General features: G+C 42.5%; 1 protein-coding gene and 1 pseudogene across 5 annotated transcripts in view; both read left to right on the top strand.

The window, feature by feature from the left end:
* BPIFC (BPI fold containing family C) overlaps nucleotides 1-19,664 on the top strand; it is a 56,218-nt gene extending 36,554 nt beyond the window's left edge. For all 5 annotated transcript variants that reach the window (XM_067010058.1, XM_059080393.2, XM_067010056.1 and 2 more), the window contains 5 exons: nucleotides 577-644; nucleotides 15,327-15,369; nucleotides 16,992-17,055; nucleotides 17,822-17,898; nucleotides 19,003-19,664. In XM_067010058.1, the coding sequence (XP_066866159.1) occupies nucleotides 577-644; nucleotides 15,327-15,369; nucleotides 16,992-17,055; nucleotides 17,822-17,898; nucleotides 19,003-19,125 (375 nt within the window). In that variant the 3' untranslated portion in view covers nucleotides 19,126-19,664. The remainder of the gene's footprint in view (nucleotides 1-576; nucleotides 645-15,326; nucleotides 15,370-16,991; nucleotides 17,056-17,821; nucleotides 17,899-19,002) is intronic.
* On the top strand, nucleotides 9,531-10,066 carry LOC136792219 (pleckstrin homology domain-containing family B member 2 pseudogene; annotated as a pseudogene).
* Nucleotides 19,665-19,765: the final 101 nt, after the last annotated feature.

Raw genomic sequence — 19,765 nt, 5'->3', positions numbered from 1 at the left:
GCAGTGTCTACTAAATGTTTGGAGGGATGGGATATGATCCATCCATTAGGAGAGCGGACAGGGTTGAGAGTGGGGTGGGGGTAGGTATGGGAGGCCAGTGCTCATACCCCCAAACATTGTAAAATAGCTCTCCCTGCTTCTCCACGTTCTGTGTGCCCTTCCCTCTGCTTCCGTTACATGGATAACCAAATTTATTTTTTTCTTGAAATAAGTCACTCAAGGTGGAATTCAAGTTTATTTGAGTAGATGGAGGCCAAATGCAATCTGAGAGAAAATGACTGAACAATGAACCTAAGTGAGATGTCTCTCTCTCCCTCTCTCTCCCCCCACTGCCCTCCCCACACACAAAGGAGAGATTAGAAGAAAAGGAAAAATAATTTAAAGGAGATCTTCAAACAAAAAGTCTTTGTAGTTAGTTTCCCTACCTGCAAGACAATATTTCAGAGCTATTTATTTCCAATATTTCTTGAGATGAGAGTGAAAGTTAAGTTTATGTTTCTACTATAGGTAATGATATTCTTGGCCAAAATGGATAAATTCACTCATCTGACTAATGTACGCTTTTGTTCTCTGCAGGTTGCTAGTGCCAATATTGCCCTGGCTATTTTGGGACAAAGATTGATCTGCTCTTTATCTCTGAACAGGTAAGCTCAGTTGATGTGACTGTTGGATGGTAGTAACAAGTGAATCAACAGACCTTAGAGGCAAGTGAACAGTAACAAAACAGGTGAAGTTACATTCAAAAGAACATGAATCACTTAAACATTTCTCCTATAATAGTCCAGAGAATTTCAAAATATGGACCTGACTGCAAATTATGTTATGAAGATTTTCTTTTTTCTTCCCATTAGACAATATTCAGATAAATTTGGCAACAAAATTATTGTAAATTTAATTCCACAATGTAGATTCTCATTCTAATGGTACAGCAGTTTAAAAGTTCCTCTTCAACAAATTTAGACTGGATGCTATTGAAGAAAGACCATGAAACTTTGGGGTCAAGGAATGAAGTTTCAAATCCCTGCTCCCTAGTTCCAGAACCATGATCAAGTCTGTTAACCTCTTTGAATCTCAGTTTCCTTATCTGTAAAATAATGAAGTTGGACAAAATCATCTCGGAGTTACCTTCAGGCTCTGACACTCTGATCCCTTTCCTAAAGTGTAGAATTTAACAAGACCATGCCCCACGGCCTGGCTGGCTCTCAAACACAAACCATGCGGTGTGAAAGGGCTTGAGTAGGTCATGTACACAGATCATTGAACGCTAAAGCCCGTTCTCCTCAGCCCAATAAAGCCCATAGTTGAAGCCATGAATCAGACTACCTGGGGCAGAGGGAGGCAGGGGAGGATGGACAGAATAATCAGATGGCCCGGACGAAATCCACGAGAGGACACAAAGGAAGCAACAGAACAGACAAAGAAATCCTCCTCTGAAAAGATTGCGAAACCAACAGAGAGAAAAAGTAAGTCAATCACCGTAAGTCAAACTGATGGTTAGGAAGACTATTGTAGAAACATGGAAAATGTTTTCAATAAAATAATATGAAACGGAATAAGCAGAATACAGAACTGCATAAACACAGCAGTCAACCATGTAAAATAGCTTTCCATCTGGATAAGGAAGTGAATTACAAATGAAGGGCTGTGTTAGACTATGAGATTACGAGTCGGTGGTTTCCTCAAAATCTTCTTTATAACTGTGTTGTTTTCCCAATAAAAGCAAAAAGTAATATGGCTTCCCAGAAATAAAAGACTTCATGAAGGCTTTCTCCTCAACTTTACCCAGGCCTTCAAAGAAGGACTAATTTCTCCATTAAATTCTAAAGGCACAGTGCCCAGAGCCTATGAGACTTCAGGGAACCATGAAAATGTTTTAATGTATTTTAAAATAAGAATTTTTAAATGAATACAATCCAGACTGGATTATACTTTTCTTTATAACAACATAGTCTTCGAAGATAATTCTTAATGTTTTTTATGGAGGAAGGGCTCCTGAAGGCTTCAGGCTACCAGAATTTATAATGTGGCCCTGTTTCTAGAGGGTCAAAGCTGATGAAACTCTGAACCTTGATGGGTGATGTTTGAGATGGCAGTTTTAATGGTTGAGAGGATGGAAGCCAGAGAGCAGGAGATGAGGAGGGAAAGGACCAAAGGTGAAGAGCTGGTGGTATCTGAGCTAGGCCGAGAGAAAGGAGAGAATTTGGAAGGCGGTTTGCCTGAGCCGCAGGACCGTGAGGCCTCTATGTGAAGACTGAGAGGAGAGGGCTGAGGAAAGGGGAGCTGGGAATCTGAAGTGATGGGGGAGTGTGCAGGCAGGGCTGCTAATTGAGGCAGCAAGCTCTGAGAAGGAAGAAACATTTGCACTTGAGCGGGGTTCTGGTTTTCTGGCAGGATCTGAAGGAAGGATTTAATAAGAAAGGGACTTCAGGCTGTGGCAGGCAGGTAGGAAAGATCTTAAGTTACAGAGACCAAGTTTGCTTCTCTGTTTTAATTGGGGTTGACCCTCACCTCCAACATTCTACCAGTAAGAAACTGCATGTACAGTGGGCATTATGTTTATTTATGGGAGTAGCTGGGAAAACTGATGGTAACCTGCTAAATTCACATCATCCAAAGGAATGTTTGAATTCATTCTCCAGCTTCCAGCGGTCCACAAGCCTTCTTTGACCTTGTGAACACAAACCCGAAATTAGGACTCCTGCCTGCTTGAAGTCTCTTCCAAACACCCCTGTGGATCTCCTTTAGATTCACTTGCTGGGGAGGCTTCCTGCACCCTGAGGCCTTAGTAGGGTCTGAACAAGACCACCTACATAATTTGTGAGGCTTGGTGCAAAATGAAAGTGCAGACCCCCTGTTCAAAAATTATGAAGAATTTCAAGATGGAGATGGCAGAGCGTTAAACCGAGCACAGAGCTCTTCTGAGCACTGTGCAGGTCACGTGCACTGAGTCTGAGTGGGGCTCCTGCAGCAGGTACTATAGCAAACCTCAGGCAGCGAGCAGACTAGGGGCAAAACAGGTGGGCCTGGCATCACTCAGGCCTCAGGCAGTCAGACCCAGAAGCAAGACCACAAAGGAGCAGAGGCTGTGCTGAGAGAGCAGCCTTAGCCTTTGGCAGCAAGAGCAGTAGCCCCGCCTCCCACATGGGCCACAGCAGCCAATGCCTCTGCTCCCGGGCTCCACAGAGCTGCTTTTCAGGGTGAGCTGGTTTGGTCTTAAGTGACATCATCGAGACACAGCAGGAAGAGGTGTAAAGTGGATGGGGATCGGTGAAACGCCCCTGAAGAGAGCCAGGGAACACAGGGTCTCCGAATACATCTCCCCAGAACACCACAGCCTTCCTAACTGTCCCCTGTCTGAGGGCGTCTCTCTCTGGAGCTGCTCAGGGCTGGCTACCTAGACACGAGATGCAGAAATCAGAGGTGAATTCAGGGTGGTGAGTTTAGAGAGGTGGGGAGATCATGGGCTTTAGAATCAGACTAGCTGGTTCAGGTCCCAGCCCGGATCATTAGCTGTGGGATCTCAGGCAAGTTTCTTAATCTCTCTGGGCCTACATTTTCTCCTCTATAAAATGATACAATAAAACCTACTTCAGGGAGTTGTTGTGAGGAGTACATGAGTTAATACACGTAAAGTGCATGTTAAGTGTTAAAAAAAAATGATGGCTCTGGCTATTATCTAAAATTATGGGGACTGGCCTCAGCTAGGGGAAGGAAGGGCTCAATTATACAAGATCATTCCAAGAGCTCTCTTCAGAAAACACCTCACTCCCCTGTCTCCCGTCCAGTGATGGCCATTAGAGAAATTGCCTTTTGTTCTACCATTTATAACCACACTTTATCATTGAGCCTTTACTATCTGCTGGTCCTGTACCAAGCACCACACATATATTACTTTATTTAAACCTCACAGCCCTGCATCTCCAGGATCCGGCACAGCGCTCCATAAATGTCTGTAGATTGAATGACTAATCCTGGAGGTAGCTTATTATCCCCATTTTCAGCTTATAGAGGTCAAATAACTTACTCAAGTGTTGACCAAAATAAATGGACTGCCGAATATTTCTCCCCAGGAAAGATGTATGTATTCGGGATGAACGGAGAACTGCAGTTTTGGGTCTATAACCATGGTGAGCCCTGTGCAAGTCCCCACGCGGCAAGGGAAGGAGAACCCTTTTATAGAGGGAAAAGGAAGTTGGGAGGGCTGTAGTAAACAAAGAGTCCATGGCTTTTCTTTAGCTAAGTCCTTGCCAGGAAACAAGAGGAGGCTTCCTTCTTCCTGTTGGGCTCTGCTGTCGGTCACAGGGTGTGAGAGCTCCCCCTGCTGGTCTCCAGACTCTATTGAGCTGAGCTTTCTATTTATTAGTAATTTTTTATGCAAGTCACAGAGCTATTGAATGGCAGAGCTAGAACTTGAACCTTGAAGAGTGAGTCTTCAACGCCATGAGTGTTTGTTTACTTACTACATTGTACTGCCTTTGATGTGGTGAATAGCTAAGTCTTAGAAAATGAGACTTAGACCTACAACTTATAAAATAAATACCTTTGCCTAGAGGAGAAAGCCAGAAGCATGGAGTCAGGTTAAAGTGAAACAGGATGTCCTTTCTCAATGTTAAGTATTGATAGAAAAAAAAGAAGACACTGGCATTGTGTGTCCTGAAATGGAAAAAGCACACAGCCCTTTTCTCATTGCATTAAGGAACTGAGTGAAGGAAAGAAAAAAGAAAGCGAAAGCTGGGAGTACTAGTAATAAGCTTGACCTTTTTGTGTATGTCCAATTAAAAGCACAGGCTCTGGAGTCAAGCATGTCTCAATTTGAATTCTACCTCAGCCATTTGCTAGCTGTGTGACCTTGAGCAAGTTAACTAACCTCTCTAAGTATCTGTTTCCTCCTCAGCAAAATAGAGCCCCTGTGTAGAATGTTGTATTGGTAGAGATGAGAATGTATGAAAAGCACAGCACCCAGCCCATAATCAGTGCTGAAGAAACATCCATTACTGCTACTAGTAGTGCTTTATTCTCTTTCCTTATTCTAGGATCAAAGTTTGGCCAAGTAAGAGGGAGAAATTAGTCCCAAGAGACATGACAAGTCAGGAGGGTCTTAAAAGCTGTGGAGTCGGCCCATAAACCAGACTCTTACAGCTCTTTCTATATTTGAGGCTTTTGTTCCAAACAGTTCTGTTTGGAGGTAACTTCAATCCAAATGTCCATGTAGACATTTTTGAGACTAATTCAGGGACCAAATTAAATAACACTTTCCTTTTGATGGTCTTCATACACATGACTTAATTCTAACCCTTTTTCTTAATCGCATGCAAAGCTCAAGGCAATCAAATGCACATTATTGTTCAACCATTTAGAGCTTGAAACATTTTTTTTTACATTCCCATGATTGAGGATTTGGATACTCCCAAACTGCACCCCACCCCACTACCACACACACACACAGACACACACACCCCCTAGCTACCTGCCCTGCAACCCCTCCCATGCAACACTGTCAGAGAATGCAAATATAGCTGACTACAAGCAGATAGTATCACCACCCAACTCCACTTCTCACAGTTGGGGAGACAAACATTTCCCAGCGTGAGCCATCTGGTGAGAGATAGAAAGGAAAACAAGTCTGGGAAGAATGGATTCAGTTTCTGTTGGAACGGTGCTCGGACAGGCCAGCAGAGCTCAGTCTTGGCAACTGGGCTGATCTCCATCTCCATCCTCCCTCTGAACTACTGTTGAGGCCAGGGTAGAGGAAGGCCACAGTGGGGAGCCCCTGTCGGAGGTAGAACCCTGAATGACTTCTTACCTTTCTCCCAGACTCACTTGGGGAATTTCTAGACTGCAGAAGGCAATGGAGTTAAAATACTGGGGAACTCTGCCTCATTAAGAGGGTCCTTTAATTCTGGAGTGAGCTCAACACATTCCTCCCCTCAAAACTTTTCATCATTGGATTAAATCTACAGCCTAGGGTTTTCAAGCTCTTCAATGTCTGGTCCTACCTTTCCAGCCAGCCAGTCTTACCTCCCATAGCTCCCTAAATGAACGTTTTTCTTTAGGTGCTTCACCCTCAAGGTGACCTCAATTCTAATAGATACTTTCCCACCCATCCTTTATCTGCTTGTTTATCCATACATCCATTCAATGATAATTTATCGAGCACCTATTACGTGCTCTGCACTGTTCTTGATACAAAGGGTTGAGAGAAGAACAATGGTTTCTACCTTCCAGGTGCACAGCCTGGTGAGGGTAACACTCAGGTTTTTTAAAATTAATTTTTATTGGAGTATAGTTGCTTTACAATATTGTATTAGTTTCTACTGTACAGCAAAGTGAATCAGCTATACGTATACATATATCCCCTCTTTTATGGATTTCCTTCCCATTTAGGTCACCACAGAGCATTGTATAGAGTTTCCTGTGCTATACAGTAGGTTCTCATTAGTTATCTATTTTATACATGGTATCAGTAGTGTATATATGTCAATCCCAATCTCCCAATTCATCCCACCCCTCTTCCCCCTTGGTATCCATACTTTGTTCTCTATGTCTTTGTCTCTATTTCTGCTTTGCAAATAATATCATCTATGCCATTTTTCTAGATTTCACATATATGTGTTAATATATGATATTGGTTTTTCTCTTTCTGACTTACTTCACTCTGTATGACAGTCTCTAGGTCCATCCACGTCTCTACAAATGACCCAATTTCATTCCTTTATATGGCTGAGTAATATTCCATTGATATATGTACCACATGCTAATGGACAGGGTAGGGTGCCTGTATATGGTAGTATACAGAGTGCTTCTCTCAAAGGGCAATTTATTTCCATTGTCCCCCCCCCATATTACACACACACACACACACACACACACACACACACACACAAAACCCTCGCTGGTCTCATCACCTTTTCACACCTTCTCAGAATTCCTGCAACAAGTGGTGTGTAAACCCACAAAAGAGCACCTGGATACAGGCTGCTTTGTATTGTTCTCTAATTGCTTCCTGTACATAAAGTTTCTCCCCATCCCTCATAAATATAGACATAAATAAAATTCTTCACATTGCCTAGCACATTACCAAGCATAGAAGAAGCATCTGGGAACCTCTCAGCCTGCCAATCTTTTCTCCATACTGCAGCCAGAGTGATCTTTACAAAACACTGACATCCTCCCCCTTCTTAGAAACCTGCCACAGATTCCTTTTCAGGTAAACATCAAAATTCCAACATGACCTGAGAAACCCAGCCCGGTCAGCCGCTGTCTGTCTGTCTAGCATCGTCTCACTGTGCTCTCTCCATAGCTCTCTGTTCCCTCCACTGGGCCTTTGGCCTCTGCCCAGACCCCTCCACTCTTCCTTCCCCATTTTGCCTTTTTAATCCTGCTCATCCTTCATATGTCAGTTCAAGGACACAGCCCTTTCTTGGAAACCTTTGTGTGTCCACCAAGTTAGATCAGATTCCTTTGTCATTTGCTTCAATGAACAAATGAACATATTTCTTTCCTTCAGACTATTGATCTAACCTGTAGTTAAACGTTCATCAGTGCAGTTATTTGGTTAATGTCTGCCTTCCCACTAGGCTGTAAGCTACATGGAGCAGTGAGTGTGTTTGGTTTTTCTCACACTTGTATCTCTGGTACCTGTCCCAGAGCTGATATATACTGGGTATTCAATAGATATCTGCTGGAAGAATCAATGAGTGAATGAATGAACACTAAGCGCTAAGTGTGCCATGCTCTGGACTCAATCCCACGAATACAGAGGGGATTAAGACTGTATCTCAACCCACAAGGAGTTTATAGTCACAGGGCAAAGAGAAAAGCAATCATAGGGGATTGAGTGCAAGGATTGATTTTCAATGTCTGCCATGGCCACAGGGTTGGAGGAATGGCATTGTGAATGCCTGTGCTTTGGTCCACTCGGCCTTCATTATGTTATAGTTGCTGTATTGACTCAGATTATGAAGGGCTTTTTGCCATGCTTAAAAGTTTGCACTTTAGCTCTGGTTTTCAATCAGAGCAGTAAACCTTCTCCAAAACTTTAAAAATAAGCTATACTTTTATATGCCTGCAAGGTAAACCTATTTGAGCTCCCTTTCTCCCCAGTTACTCTGTGGTTCTGTAATAAAAATTAGCTGCTAGTAGCAGGGCTTTAAGTTAACAGGTTAGGTGCCAGGTGAAGGATAAAATGTCAAAGGGGTGAAGTTGTTCGCCACCTAGTGGTCTGAGTTGAGCTTGTGTGTTTTTCAGAACCTGGACAGGAAGAGTTGGCTCTTTGCTCCACCTGTTTCTCTGCAGCTAGTGAGACTTGTCTCCTAGTAAACTAACCTAGTAAGTATGCCTAGAGACTAGTAAATAGATAAAAGTCATACGGCCCTAGTAGGAAAGGATAGTTGGTTTGCGGGAAGCTCAGGTGGTCCTGAGATAACCAATCATGGCTTAGGGTTGTGATGAAAGAAAAGAAAGGAAACTCACAAGTGTGTTCCATTTTATGTAGACCTGATTTCTAAATTGCTCTAGATTGCCCATTGTAAGAGGCAGGGTGACCAGGGGGAGGCACCCACATTTCCCCAGCAGTGCCTGCAAATGTTTGTTCAACTACTCAGCTTACTTCCTTCAAAGATGCCCCAATGATTCTGGTCCTCACTTTCCACTAAGATCAATTTGAGCCACAGTGCCTCAGATACCATTTCTGATCCTTGTCAGAATTAACAGTCTTTCTGGTTTTTACTCTTAGCTGTCACTCTGAATAAATCTCAAAACCTAATTCATGCTAACGTGATATTGGCTGATAATAAGCAAACTTACCTCTTCTGTGAATATCTACTCCTTAAATGAAGTAACAGAAAGATTCCCGGAAGAGGTCACACCTGAGTGAAATCTTAAGCAAGTAAAAGGAGTTAACCAGCCAAAGAGAAAGGAGAAGGGCAATTCTAGAAAGAGGGAGCCACATGAGCAAAAAGCATGGAGGCCAGAAATATCCTGGAATATGCAAGGAAACACCTCAAGGTCGTTTTAGGATCTTTATGGCCTTACCCACTCTAATTTTTGGAGACTTCATCCCAAAATATATTGCACACATTCAAATGCATTCCACAGTAAATATAATTTATATTTAACTATGAGTCGGGTTGAGTTAACGTGACTAGTGGCCATAATGTTACGTGTTGTAGACATTTATTAATTTTAATTTTTCAGGATTTTTTGGTATGTGTTTTGAAGCCAATATACTTTAAACTCAGGTATATAGTACCTGATGAAAAAGACAGCATAGCGCTAAGCAGTTCGGAGTTACTGAGTATAAAGTTCAAGGTAGAGGGCGTGAGGCAGTCGGAGCCCGGCAGTGACCTTGCGCTCCCGCCCTGCTTTGGTGCACGGCTGTGGCCAGAGGCTTTGCAGGTGAAAAGACGGCGTTTGTGAGGAGTGGATGGTTGCTGAGACAGGGTACTATTTTGAAGCGCTGGAAGAATTGGTTTGACCTGTGGTCAGATGGTCACCTGACCTATTATGATGACCAAACTCGGCAGAGTGTAGAGGATAAGGTGCACATGCCAGTGGACTGCATCAACATCCGCATGGGACATGAGTGTCAGGATATTCAGCCTCCAGATGGGAAGGCAAAAGGCTGCTGCAGATTGTTTGCCGAGATGGGAAAACCATCAGTCTTTGTGCAGAAAGCACAGATGATTGTTTGGCCTGGAAATTTACACTTCAGGATTCCAGGTCAAACACAGCTTATGTTGGCTCAGAAGTCATGTATGATGAGACTGCCATGGCTTCCTCCCCACCTCCTTACACAGCCTATGCTGCACCAACCCCTGAGCAGGCATATGGCTATGGTCCATACAGTGGTGCATACCCGCCAGGAACTCAAGTTTTCTATGCTGTAAACAGGCAGGCTTATGCTGTACCCTATCAGTACCCATATGCAGGACTTTATGGACAGCAGCCTGCCAACCAAGTCATCATTCGTGAGCGGTATTAAGACAATGACAGTGACCTGGCGCTGGGCATGCTGGCTGCAGCCGCCACAGGCATGGCCTTAGGGTCTCTGTTCTGGGTCTTCTAGAGTCCTTGGAACCTGGATATGCATAGCTTCTTATACCCTGTGTGCAATGCCCTACTTTGCAGGGCATTTCTGTTTGTTATAAATGTTTTTAATAATAGTTTTAGTAGTTCTATTTTTTGTTTTGTTTTGTTTTGTGGTACGCAGGCCTCTCACTGTTGTGGCCTCTCCTGTCACGGAGCACAGGCTCCCGGACGCGCAGGCTCAGCGGCCATGGCTCACGGGCCTAGCTGCTCCGCGGCATGTGGGATCTTCCCGAACCAGGACATGAACCCGTGTCCCCTGCATCGACAGGCGGACTCTCAACCACTGCGCCACCAGGGAAGCCCTAGTAGTTCTTTTGAAAGTAGTGACATCATACTTACAACTGATCCATATAAGTACCACAGAGAAGGCTTTGGACTGCTGTTTAGCTAAAACGTGGACTATTTGGGGGCACTGGCTCATTCTAGGAGTTTTTAATGGCACTCTCAGAATACCTTATTTGAACACACCTGTTTGGAAAGGCCATTTTCCTTTTAGAGTTAGGCCTTAGTGCTTAAGGGATCGTTTATTTTAGTGTTACACCTGTAACATGGTGATGTATGAGTGTGTGAGTGATTAGGGCAAGAAGAACTGCAGCTGTTTTGTTTTAATGCCAGACTTTGAAACCTCAGACCAGAACTGGCTGAATGTTACTTCAGGAGTTGTAGGCTGGAACCTTCCTGAGGCAGCTGTGTGATATGCCCACAGCCTCTGGGGCTCCGCGGGCTTCCAGCAAAGCTGACTGCTCAGGATGATGGGCGGGATGGCAGATCCCCCCCCTTTAAAACGATGCCTTTTCGTTTTATTTTTACTAGTTTGGTTTTTGTAGCGATCCTTGGAAAACATCTCAAATTAGGAGTAGACTTGAGTCTCAGCGTTTTAGGGCTTTATCATTTAAAACTTGAACAAGGCAAAACAATTGCAAACGTGTGTGTGGAGGTAGGTTTGCTTTATTCAGAGGCATCATGTTTTTAGTGTTTGCTTTGACTATTTTTATTGTCACTTCAGCCTACTTATAGCTTATTTTTCTACTAGTTGAGAAAGTACTATTAAGAGAATGGTGAGCAAAGTGGAATGAGAGCCATAGTTACAGTGTTACTGTTTCAGGGGATTGGGCTGCACTGAGGATCCTCTTTCCCACCCTTCTGTGGCAAGGCTGTTAAAGAGCCCACTTCCTGTTCTGTGCAGGGCTGGGGCGCTGTGGCCGTCCCCAGGCACTGGCGTGCGTGCAGCCCCGGTGGTGGCGTGGTGGGGGAGGCTCAGGTTACAGATGGGAATTGCCGCCTAAGGACGTGAATGACCTGCACAAGGTATTACTCCACCTGACCAGGACACCGGCCTTGTTTTTATTCTTGACTCAAACGTTCCAGAGAAGCTTGAACCATTTAATTTGAGCCCCAACTATGTGTGAAGCTCTGGAAAACTGAGAGTCGTGCATTTCTGTTATTTCTTATTTCTTTATTTATGTAAATTTTAAAACTTCAATTATTCCATCTTTCTGTCCTGCATGCTTTAAAAAATGTACTTTTACAAAGGCAGTTTAGCACATTGAAGGCCTCTGCCCCTATATTCCATGTGGCCCTATTTTCCATAAAATACACTCCTAGTAGCACAAATTCTGTTTGTATTCTATGTGGCCAGTTACATACATAGTCTTTTGTTCCACTGATCAACGCACTCCACCTCTAAGGCAGACTTAAATAGATCTATCTCCGTATGAAACCAGATGCCAAATGAACTTTGTGGTGACCACAGGTCTGTTTTCGTAGTCAATTCTGTTGCACTTGTTGACACTGGAGAGTCTGTTTCCAGCTGAAAAGAAGTATACTTGGCTGTCATCTCTTTGGATGTTTGACATGGTGGAAAGTTGCCAGATGTGATGTGTGACAACACTGGTTTTGATGGTTAAAAATGTTACTTTAGTTACTTTACATCGTATGTAATAAGAATGGTTTTGTTCAGATGGTAATCTATTTGAGCGGTATGCTTTACTTACAAAATACTAAACTCAGTTTTTAATGTTACATCAGGGTATTAATTTTGAACTTGGAGTTACTGGAACCACAGATACTGAGTTATTTCAGTGAAATGCCCTTGAAGCAGATGGTCTCCCTGTGTTCCCCTGGCTTCCCTCTGACAGAAGGGGGAGAGCTATGGACTGAAGCTTGGGCACATGTATTCCCCCGCATCTCCAGTCCCTGTCCCCAGCGGGGCCAGCTCCACTGGGCAACTATAGTTGAGTCTGGAAGTTCAGTGTCACTAGTGACTTGATCCTGAGAGGAAATGCATACTCGGTATAAAGATGGGCTGAGATATTTCATTTCCCTGGCCCCAACTCTCGTAGATGCCAACACTTAGGTAATCCTAAATCAAGAAGTTAGGTGAGTTGGAAGGAACTTGTTCAGGTTTAGTCAGTATTTTACTTCCATGTGTACTTTTAACTAGTTGGCCTTTGACATTGCACACATGCCAGTCTGCTTGTTTCTTAGCTCTGTTCTTTTAATTCCTTGAGTTAACTTCAGGGTCTTAGATGTAAAGAGAAGGGAGAGACCCGTGATTGTGTTTCAGATCATCATTAATGAAATGGGCCAGACCGGGACCCAAGATCTGGATCATGGGAGAAGTTCCTGTCATTGAGACAAAATGACCCACATTTATTTTCTGCATTAATTGTGATAACTGTGTGATCTATCCTTCTGCTTTCCAAGTTTATGTAGACACCAGCATGGGATGCAGTTCCACTTTTTTCCCCTAGGTTGATCTTTTTTTCTGATTGCTTGCCTGTCTCTAGTATTCTGTTTTGTCCTCAGAACCTATTTTTCCCTGTATATAAAATTTGTATGTATATAAGTGAAAATGTTAATACATTAAATGATTGCTAACCATAAGAAAAAATTCAAGGTAGAGAATGAAAGATGAGAACAGAGAGGCAGCTGGGAGTCAGGATACAGGAAGCCTCCTGTGCTGTATGAATCACTCGGACTTTATCAGAACCAGGAAAGAATGTTGAGCAGGAGAATGTCCTCGTCAGGCATGCGTGTAATGTAGCTCACTCTGGGGATAGTGTGGAAGATGGATTGGAGAGAATCAAGACTGAAGACTGGGAGTTCCCCTGGAGAGATGATGCAGAAGTAAGACTCTAGACCTGGGCAAAAGTGAGCCATAGGAAGCTAAATGGGGAAAACAAGATGAGTCAACATCGTATCATGGAAGGGAGCTTTGGGGTGGCATCAAGAGATCTGTGTTCCAGTCCCAAATCTGCCGTTAATATTCCCCTCTTTGGACCTCAGTTTTCCCGTGTGTACAATGAAGGAATCCTCCCTGTGGATTACTATTGCTCCATAGTACAAGTCTATTGATTACTATTGTTTCATATTACTATTACTATTGATTACTATTGCTTCATTTTATTATTACTATTGATTACTATTTCTTCATATTACTATTACTATTGATTACTATTGCTTCATATTACTACTACTATTGCATTGAACATCAAGTGTGTATGTTGGGAGGACTACCTGTGGATCAGTCCTTGGAAAAATGGGGAAAGAGGCAATGTTGGCCTTTAGCTTTATCATGAAAATTACAAAATATCAAGCATCAGGACAGGCTGTGTTGGGGAGGTGAGGGACTCCCTGCTAATGGGACCTATAGCAAAGTTTCTGTTGGTATTTGACAAAGAATATCAAGGGCATTATGTGCTGGCCTAACTGTTAGCATTTCTCCTAGTTATAATAACAGCATTGATAGAGTGCTAAGGATATGCTAGGCACGGTTCTAGGCATTTTACGTGCATTATTTCATTCAATCTTCACTATAGTCCTATAAGGTAGGTACCATTCTTATTCATATTTTGTAGATGAGAAAACTAAGATCCAGAGAGAGTAAGTAATTCTACTTAGTGAGAGGCAGAAATGGGATTCAAATGCAGGCATTCTACAGAGTCCCTATTCTTTAACAATTATACTCTACTGCCTTTCACATCAGATAGCCATCCCAGCTAACATTTCCCTTATGTGTTCTGACTGAGCTGCTAAAAAAATTAGACGTGTAATGCCTCCTTCAGAGGGGTGTGGCCTAGACTGAGCATAGAACTTAAGAGTCAAATAGAGTGAGATTTATCACCTGCACCCATCAATTGCTGACTCTGTGACTTGGGAAATTTACTTTCCCTCTCTGATCATCAGTTTTCTTGTCTGCCAAAGGGACAGTAATAGCAGCATTTCTTACAGGGTCATTATGAAGATTAAATTTTTGAATGTTTACCAAGCTCCTAGAATAGTCCACGTCCTACAGTGGCACTACCACCATCGTCATCATCATTGTCATATTTATTTATTTATTTATTTATTTTGCTGAGCAATGTAACCTTTTGTTTTTTTTTTGTTGTTGTTTTTGTTTTTTTTAACATCTTTATTTGAGTATAACTGTTTTACAATAGTGTGTTAGTTTCTCCTTTACAACAAAGTGAATCAGTTATACATATACATATGTTCCCATATCTCTTCCCTCTTGTGTCACCCTCTATCCCACCCCTCTAGGTGGTCACAAAGCACAGAGGTGAACTCCCTGTGCTATGCGGCTATTTCCCACTAGCTATCTAATTTACATTTGGTAGTGTGTATATGTCCCTGCCACTCTCTCACATCGTCACAGCTTACCCATCCCCCTCCCCATATCCTCAAGTCCACGCTCTAGTAGGTCTGTGTTTTATTCCCATCCTACCACTAATCTCTTCGTGACATTTTTTTTTTTTAGATTCCATATATATGTGTTAGCATACGGTATTTGTTTTTATCCTTCTGACTTACTTCACTCTGTATGACAGACTCCAGGTCCATCCACCTCTGTCATATTTATTAATAAGGGACCGGCCTGACTTGGGGAAGTTATAAGGTTTAGTTCAGAGCAAGAAGACCTAAAAACTGTTTCTTAAGAATGTTCTGCATTCCAAGTGGCCAACAGTAAATCTCATATAGCAAATGCACTTGGGCAACCATCCTGGTTACAAATCCAAGCTTTCTTTCTTCTTCTTAAGCAGCAAATATAGGGGTAAAGATGTACTAGAACACTATGTTCTTACAAGTTTGTGTGGTTTTTTAAATAACGGCTTACTGACTAAAAGGAAAAAAAAATTCCCTTTCCATTTTGTTTCTTTCTTCCGATACGGTTGTTTTTAAGTCTTCCCTCCTTTAACTTTTTCCCATTGGTTTTTGTTGCTTTGTTTTGTTTTCAGATTCCGCCTCTCTTTGCCAGAGTCCAGTCACAGCAATATTGAGGTAGGAATCAGAGATCTCAGAGTCTCCATACAGGGAAAAATGAGAATTTTCCTATATAGTAGCTGGATGATTGTTTTCTTTGCCTCTGATTGTAGGTTTTAACTTTAAAATTCTTTATGTAGCTACTCATCCACCAAGCCTGTTAACTATTAAACTCTCCAGTTTACTTTTATCTATTCAAAAAGACTTTCAAAAGAACTCAAAAGACTGTTAAGACTGTGTAATATTGGGAGAAAAACAGACATTTCATTTTTTGGATAAAATAATCCTCTAGAGTTAAATTTAAGATTCAGACTGCCAAAGGATGATGCTCTATATAAATTATTAGGCTATGATTAGGTTTACTCTTCAAAGGATATCTACCCATCTCCTAAAATTAGGTCAAGGTGCCTAATTTTAGGAGGTTGTGTAGGTGCCTCTTAGGAGGGTCTAGCCTGGTGACCTCCTGACTGGAAGAGGTCATCCCAACATTCGACTTGGAAAACCCCCTCCCCAAGTTTCAGGAAGATCAGCCAGATCACTAATTGGTGCCCCTACCCTCATGTCGCTTATGTTCTAGAGCACTGGTTCTCAACTAGGGTCAATTTTCCCCTCCAGGGGAGTTTGGCAGTGTTTGTAGACATCTCTGAAAAATGACAATGGTATATACTGGGCATTTTACATAATATTAACTTGTTTAATCCTGGTAACAACCCTCTGAGATTAGTACTATCATCTTTATTTTACAGTTGAGGAAATTGAGGCACAGAGAGATGTTTCCCAACATCATACAGTAAAGTGGTAAAAACAAGAGATAAACCTAGGACATCTGCTTCAGAGCCACCCTTGCTAAGCTTCAAAGAGGTTCTTATTATTGCTAAGCATATAGGATGCTTAAAAAATATTCACTGAATGGGGCTTTCCTGGTGGTGCAGTGGTTGAGAGTCCACCTGCCGATGCAGGGGACACGGGTTCGTACCCCGGTCCAGGAGGATCCCACATGCTACGGAGCGGCTGGGCCCGTGAGCCATGGCCGCTGAGCCTGTGCTCTGCAATGGGAGAGGCCACAACAGTGAGAGGCCCGCGTACCAAAAAAAAAAAAAAAAAAATTCACTGAATGAACTGATGTTCATCATAGTGCATTTGTTTTTAATACCTAAATCTTCCCAGGAACCAGCAGTTTGCTAAGATTATTAAAGATAAATTGCATGTTCTGGTGGTGCTATTAGCTATAGAGCATAATATAATACAAGGAAACTCCTGTGGCCCGGGTTCCCAATAAATTAATGGAAGACTACTAATTGGAATTAGCTATTAGTCATTCAGGATTATCTTACTTGATAAGTATGTAAGCTGCTACGTTTGCTGCCACCATGTGGTTCCTCTGCGTTTGTTGTCACCATGATCTACTGTAGAGAGGAACCGAAATGTCCATCCTCAAAGAGGAAAAAAGATTAGGAAACCCTGTAGAATGGCTTCCCACAAAATAGCTTTCAGTGTCTGGAAAGCTAGACTATCTCTATGGGGAGATGCTAATTATTGCTTTCAGTCCTGATAAAGTCTGGGAGAGTACATGTGCAAAGGTATGGTGCTTTCAAAATGCCCGGATTTGGCAACTGATTCAGTTTCCCCTTTCATTTTAGGTCTTGAGGTTTGAGAATATTCTGTCCTCCATTCTCCACTTCGGAGTCCTCCCACTGGCCAACGGTAAGGGATTCTTGGGAAACAATGTGACACTGACATTGGCAAAGTGTTGGGGATTGTCTGGGACTTTCCATCCTGAAGCTTGTACTTCTAATGTGTTATTATGAATCGAGGCCAGCACCAGAATTGACAGTTTGTACCATCAACAATACAGTTTTGAAGTTAGATATTCCAGGTCCAGGCCTTGTTAGCAACTCTACTTGCAGACTCAGCAAGAACGGCTAACTCTGGTTGAGTTAAGGAGATTAAAACCACTCTCCTTAGGCAGTCAAGAGTCTCCTTCTGGTCAACCAGAAATGAGATGATGATCCCTGGAGGTGTCTCTGTGGTTCTTATGCAAAGACCACCATCTGGACAGACAGTTTTAATGAGTGACAATCCTAGGCTTTCTCCCTACACTGCAATCGTTCACAAACTGTAGCATCTTGAGTTTGGCTTGGTTAAAATATGCTTTGCAGCATATTTGAGAGATCAAAATATCCTCAGGACCCACTAGTTAAGGTATTTTCAAAATACAAATTGGACAAGTTGCCAGCATTTTTTCTGCCATCCAAATGCCCATAGTTGCAGGTGCATTTTTATTAAGCACACAATAATTAACCATTCTTTCAGGGAAATGCTAGGGACATATCAGAGAGAATGAAGACACAGAACAAGGAAGAATGGAAAGATAAATTATCAAAAAGTTTCTTGTTAGTCTCTTACTAAAAGGTTTACTAAATCTTCCATGCCAATCCCCAATTATTTTACATCTTGTTCTATATTTCAGCAAAATTGCAGCAAGGATTTCCTTTGCCCAACCCATTCAAAATCTCATTCGTCAATTCAGATATTGAAGTTCTTGAGGTAAGAATTATCAACATTAATTGCCCCATTTCTTTTTTTTTTTTTTTTTTTTTTTTGTTTTGTTTTTTTGTGGTATGCGGGCCTCTCACTGTCGTGGCCTCTCCCGTTGCGGGGCACAGGCTCCAGATGCGCAGGCTCAGCGGCCATGGCTCACGGGCCCAGCCGCTCCGCGGCATGTGGGATCTTCCCGGACCGGGGCACGAACCCGTATCCCCTGCATCGGCAGGCGGATTCTCAACCACTGCGCCACCAGGGAAGCCCCCCATTTCTTTTCATAGTAAAATATGCCTCTTCCTATTTTGCTTACTTTTCGTTTCATTTTGTTTTGCTTTGTTTTTTCCCAGCCTGTGGAATTTTATAAATAAGATGTTTAGCTCTTAAAGCCCATAATTAACAATGAAAAGCACTTACACTTGAGTTTAAAAATCAGGTCAAAGTGGAGAAAAAAACCATCAGAGCAAGTCTCATTTCCCCTTGAAGCCAAGTTTATCCACACCACACTACAAGAAGATGCACTAGTGCACTGTATTTCATTTGTTCCACAAGACAACTTGTAAGGCTGGGATTATTAATCCCATTTCATAGATGAGGAAAGTAAGATTCAGAGAGGTGAAGTGGCTTGTGTAGCTGGAAAAGGGCATATCTGAGACTAGACTTACTCTTCTGATTCTCTCAGTCAGTAAACTTTTGCCTGAACCAAAGACCCTCCTCTGGGTTCAGGGATCTGTTGTGAGCTGTTTCCTGGTTAATCATTATTAACAAACTTCAGAATACCTTGTTTCTTCCTTTCTGTGGCTTTTTGGTTTGGGGAGGTGAACATAAGATTCTGACAGAATTCTCCAATCCTATATACTACCCTGCACTCCCTCTCCCCTCCCCATGTCCCTTTCTATAACTGCTTAAGTCACGTAAGGTGACAAGAATCCAAACTGGCCTGTTCCTATGTCTGAGGCACTCACAAGGGGGACAGGGGTTAGGAAGGGTATTGCACAGTAGGACATGGTAAAGAAACCACGTCTCCCCAACCCCTCAGGCAAACCCAGACACCCTATGGCTCCAGGTGCCCCAAGTTTGATATCATCTTCATTGTTGCATCCTCTTTAGGGTTTCCTTTTGATTTCCACTGACCTGAACTATAAAACATCCTTAAAGCAGCAGCCAAGTTTCCATGGTTGGGAAGCTTTGAACCTGATAAGTGGACAGTGGAGGAGGAAGCCAGCCCCTTGATTGCCTGTTTGGAGTCCACTCCAGGAAGTAAATGGCCCTTAATCGCACAGCTCCTGTAAACCCAGAGCAGGAAGATGGTACACATGGGAATTGTAAAGCTCTTGTGAATTGCTGGAAGTTTTCCTTTTCAAGCCCTCATGGATGTAGAGGGAGGCAAACTGGGTGAAAGAGCTCAGTCGGGATGTGTGTGTTCCCATGTGTGTGGAGGGGTATATGTTTGAATGTGTGTTCATGTTTGAGTGCATGTTGTGTGTTCCTGTGTCTATGAGATTCTGGGGCCAAGAGTGAGGCATATACTTCTAAGGAGGTGCATGAGAAACTCTCAAATACGGATTTGTATCAGTTGTTATCAGTGGAGATCCCTTCAGCCACTTCAGTTCTCTAGGGTTCCCCCCTCCCTGCATATTGGATTTTATGTTTTACATTTATTGTTACTGTCCCCTGTATTTAATTAAAATTGTTGTCTATCAATGTCAATTTTGCCTTTTTATTTGCAAATTTTCTTTACCCAGATTTTTTTTTAATAAAATAAGACCGGTAAGAAGAAAATTTAGTGTCCTTAATGTTAACACAAACTGAGCTTGTACAGAATTCAAGAATTTGAAGAATTTTAAATCCTTGATTTAAAAAGGGAATATGT

This window comes from Kogia breviceps, chromosome 12 (genome assembly GCF_026419965.1).
Source record: "Kogia breviceps isolate mKogBre1 chromosome 12, mKogBre1 haplotype 1, whole genome shotgun sequence".
Taxonomy (NCBI): domain Eukaryota; kingdom Metazoa; phylum Chordata; class Mammalia; order Artiodactyla; family Physeteridae; genus Kogia; species Kogia breviceps.
This window is presented reverse-complemented; position numbering and strand designations above follow the sequence as displayed.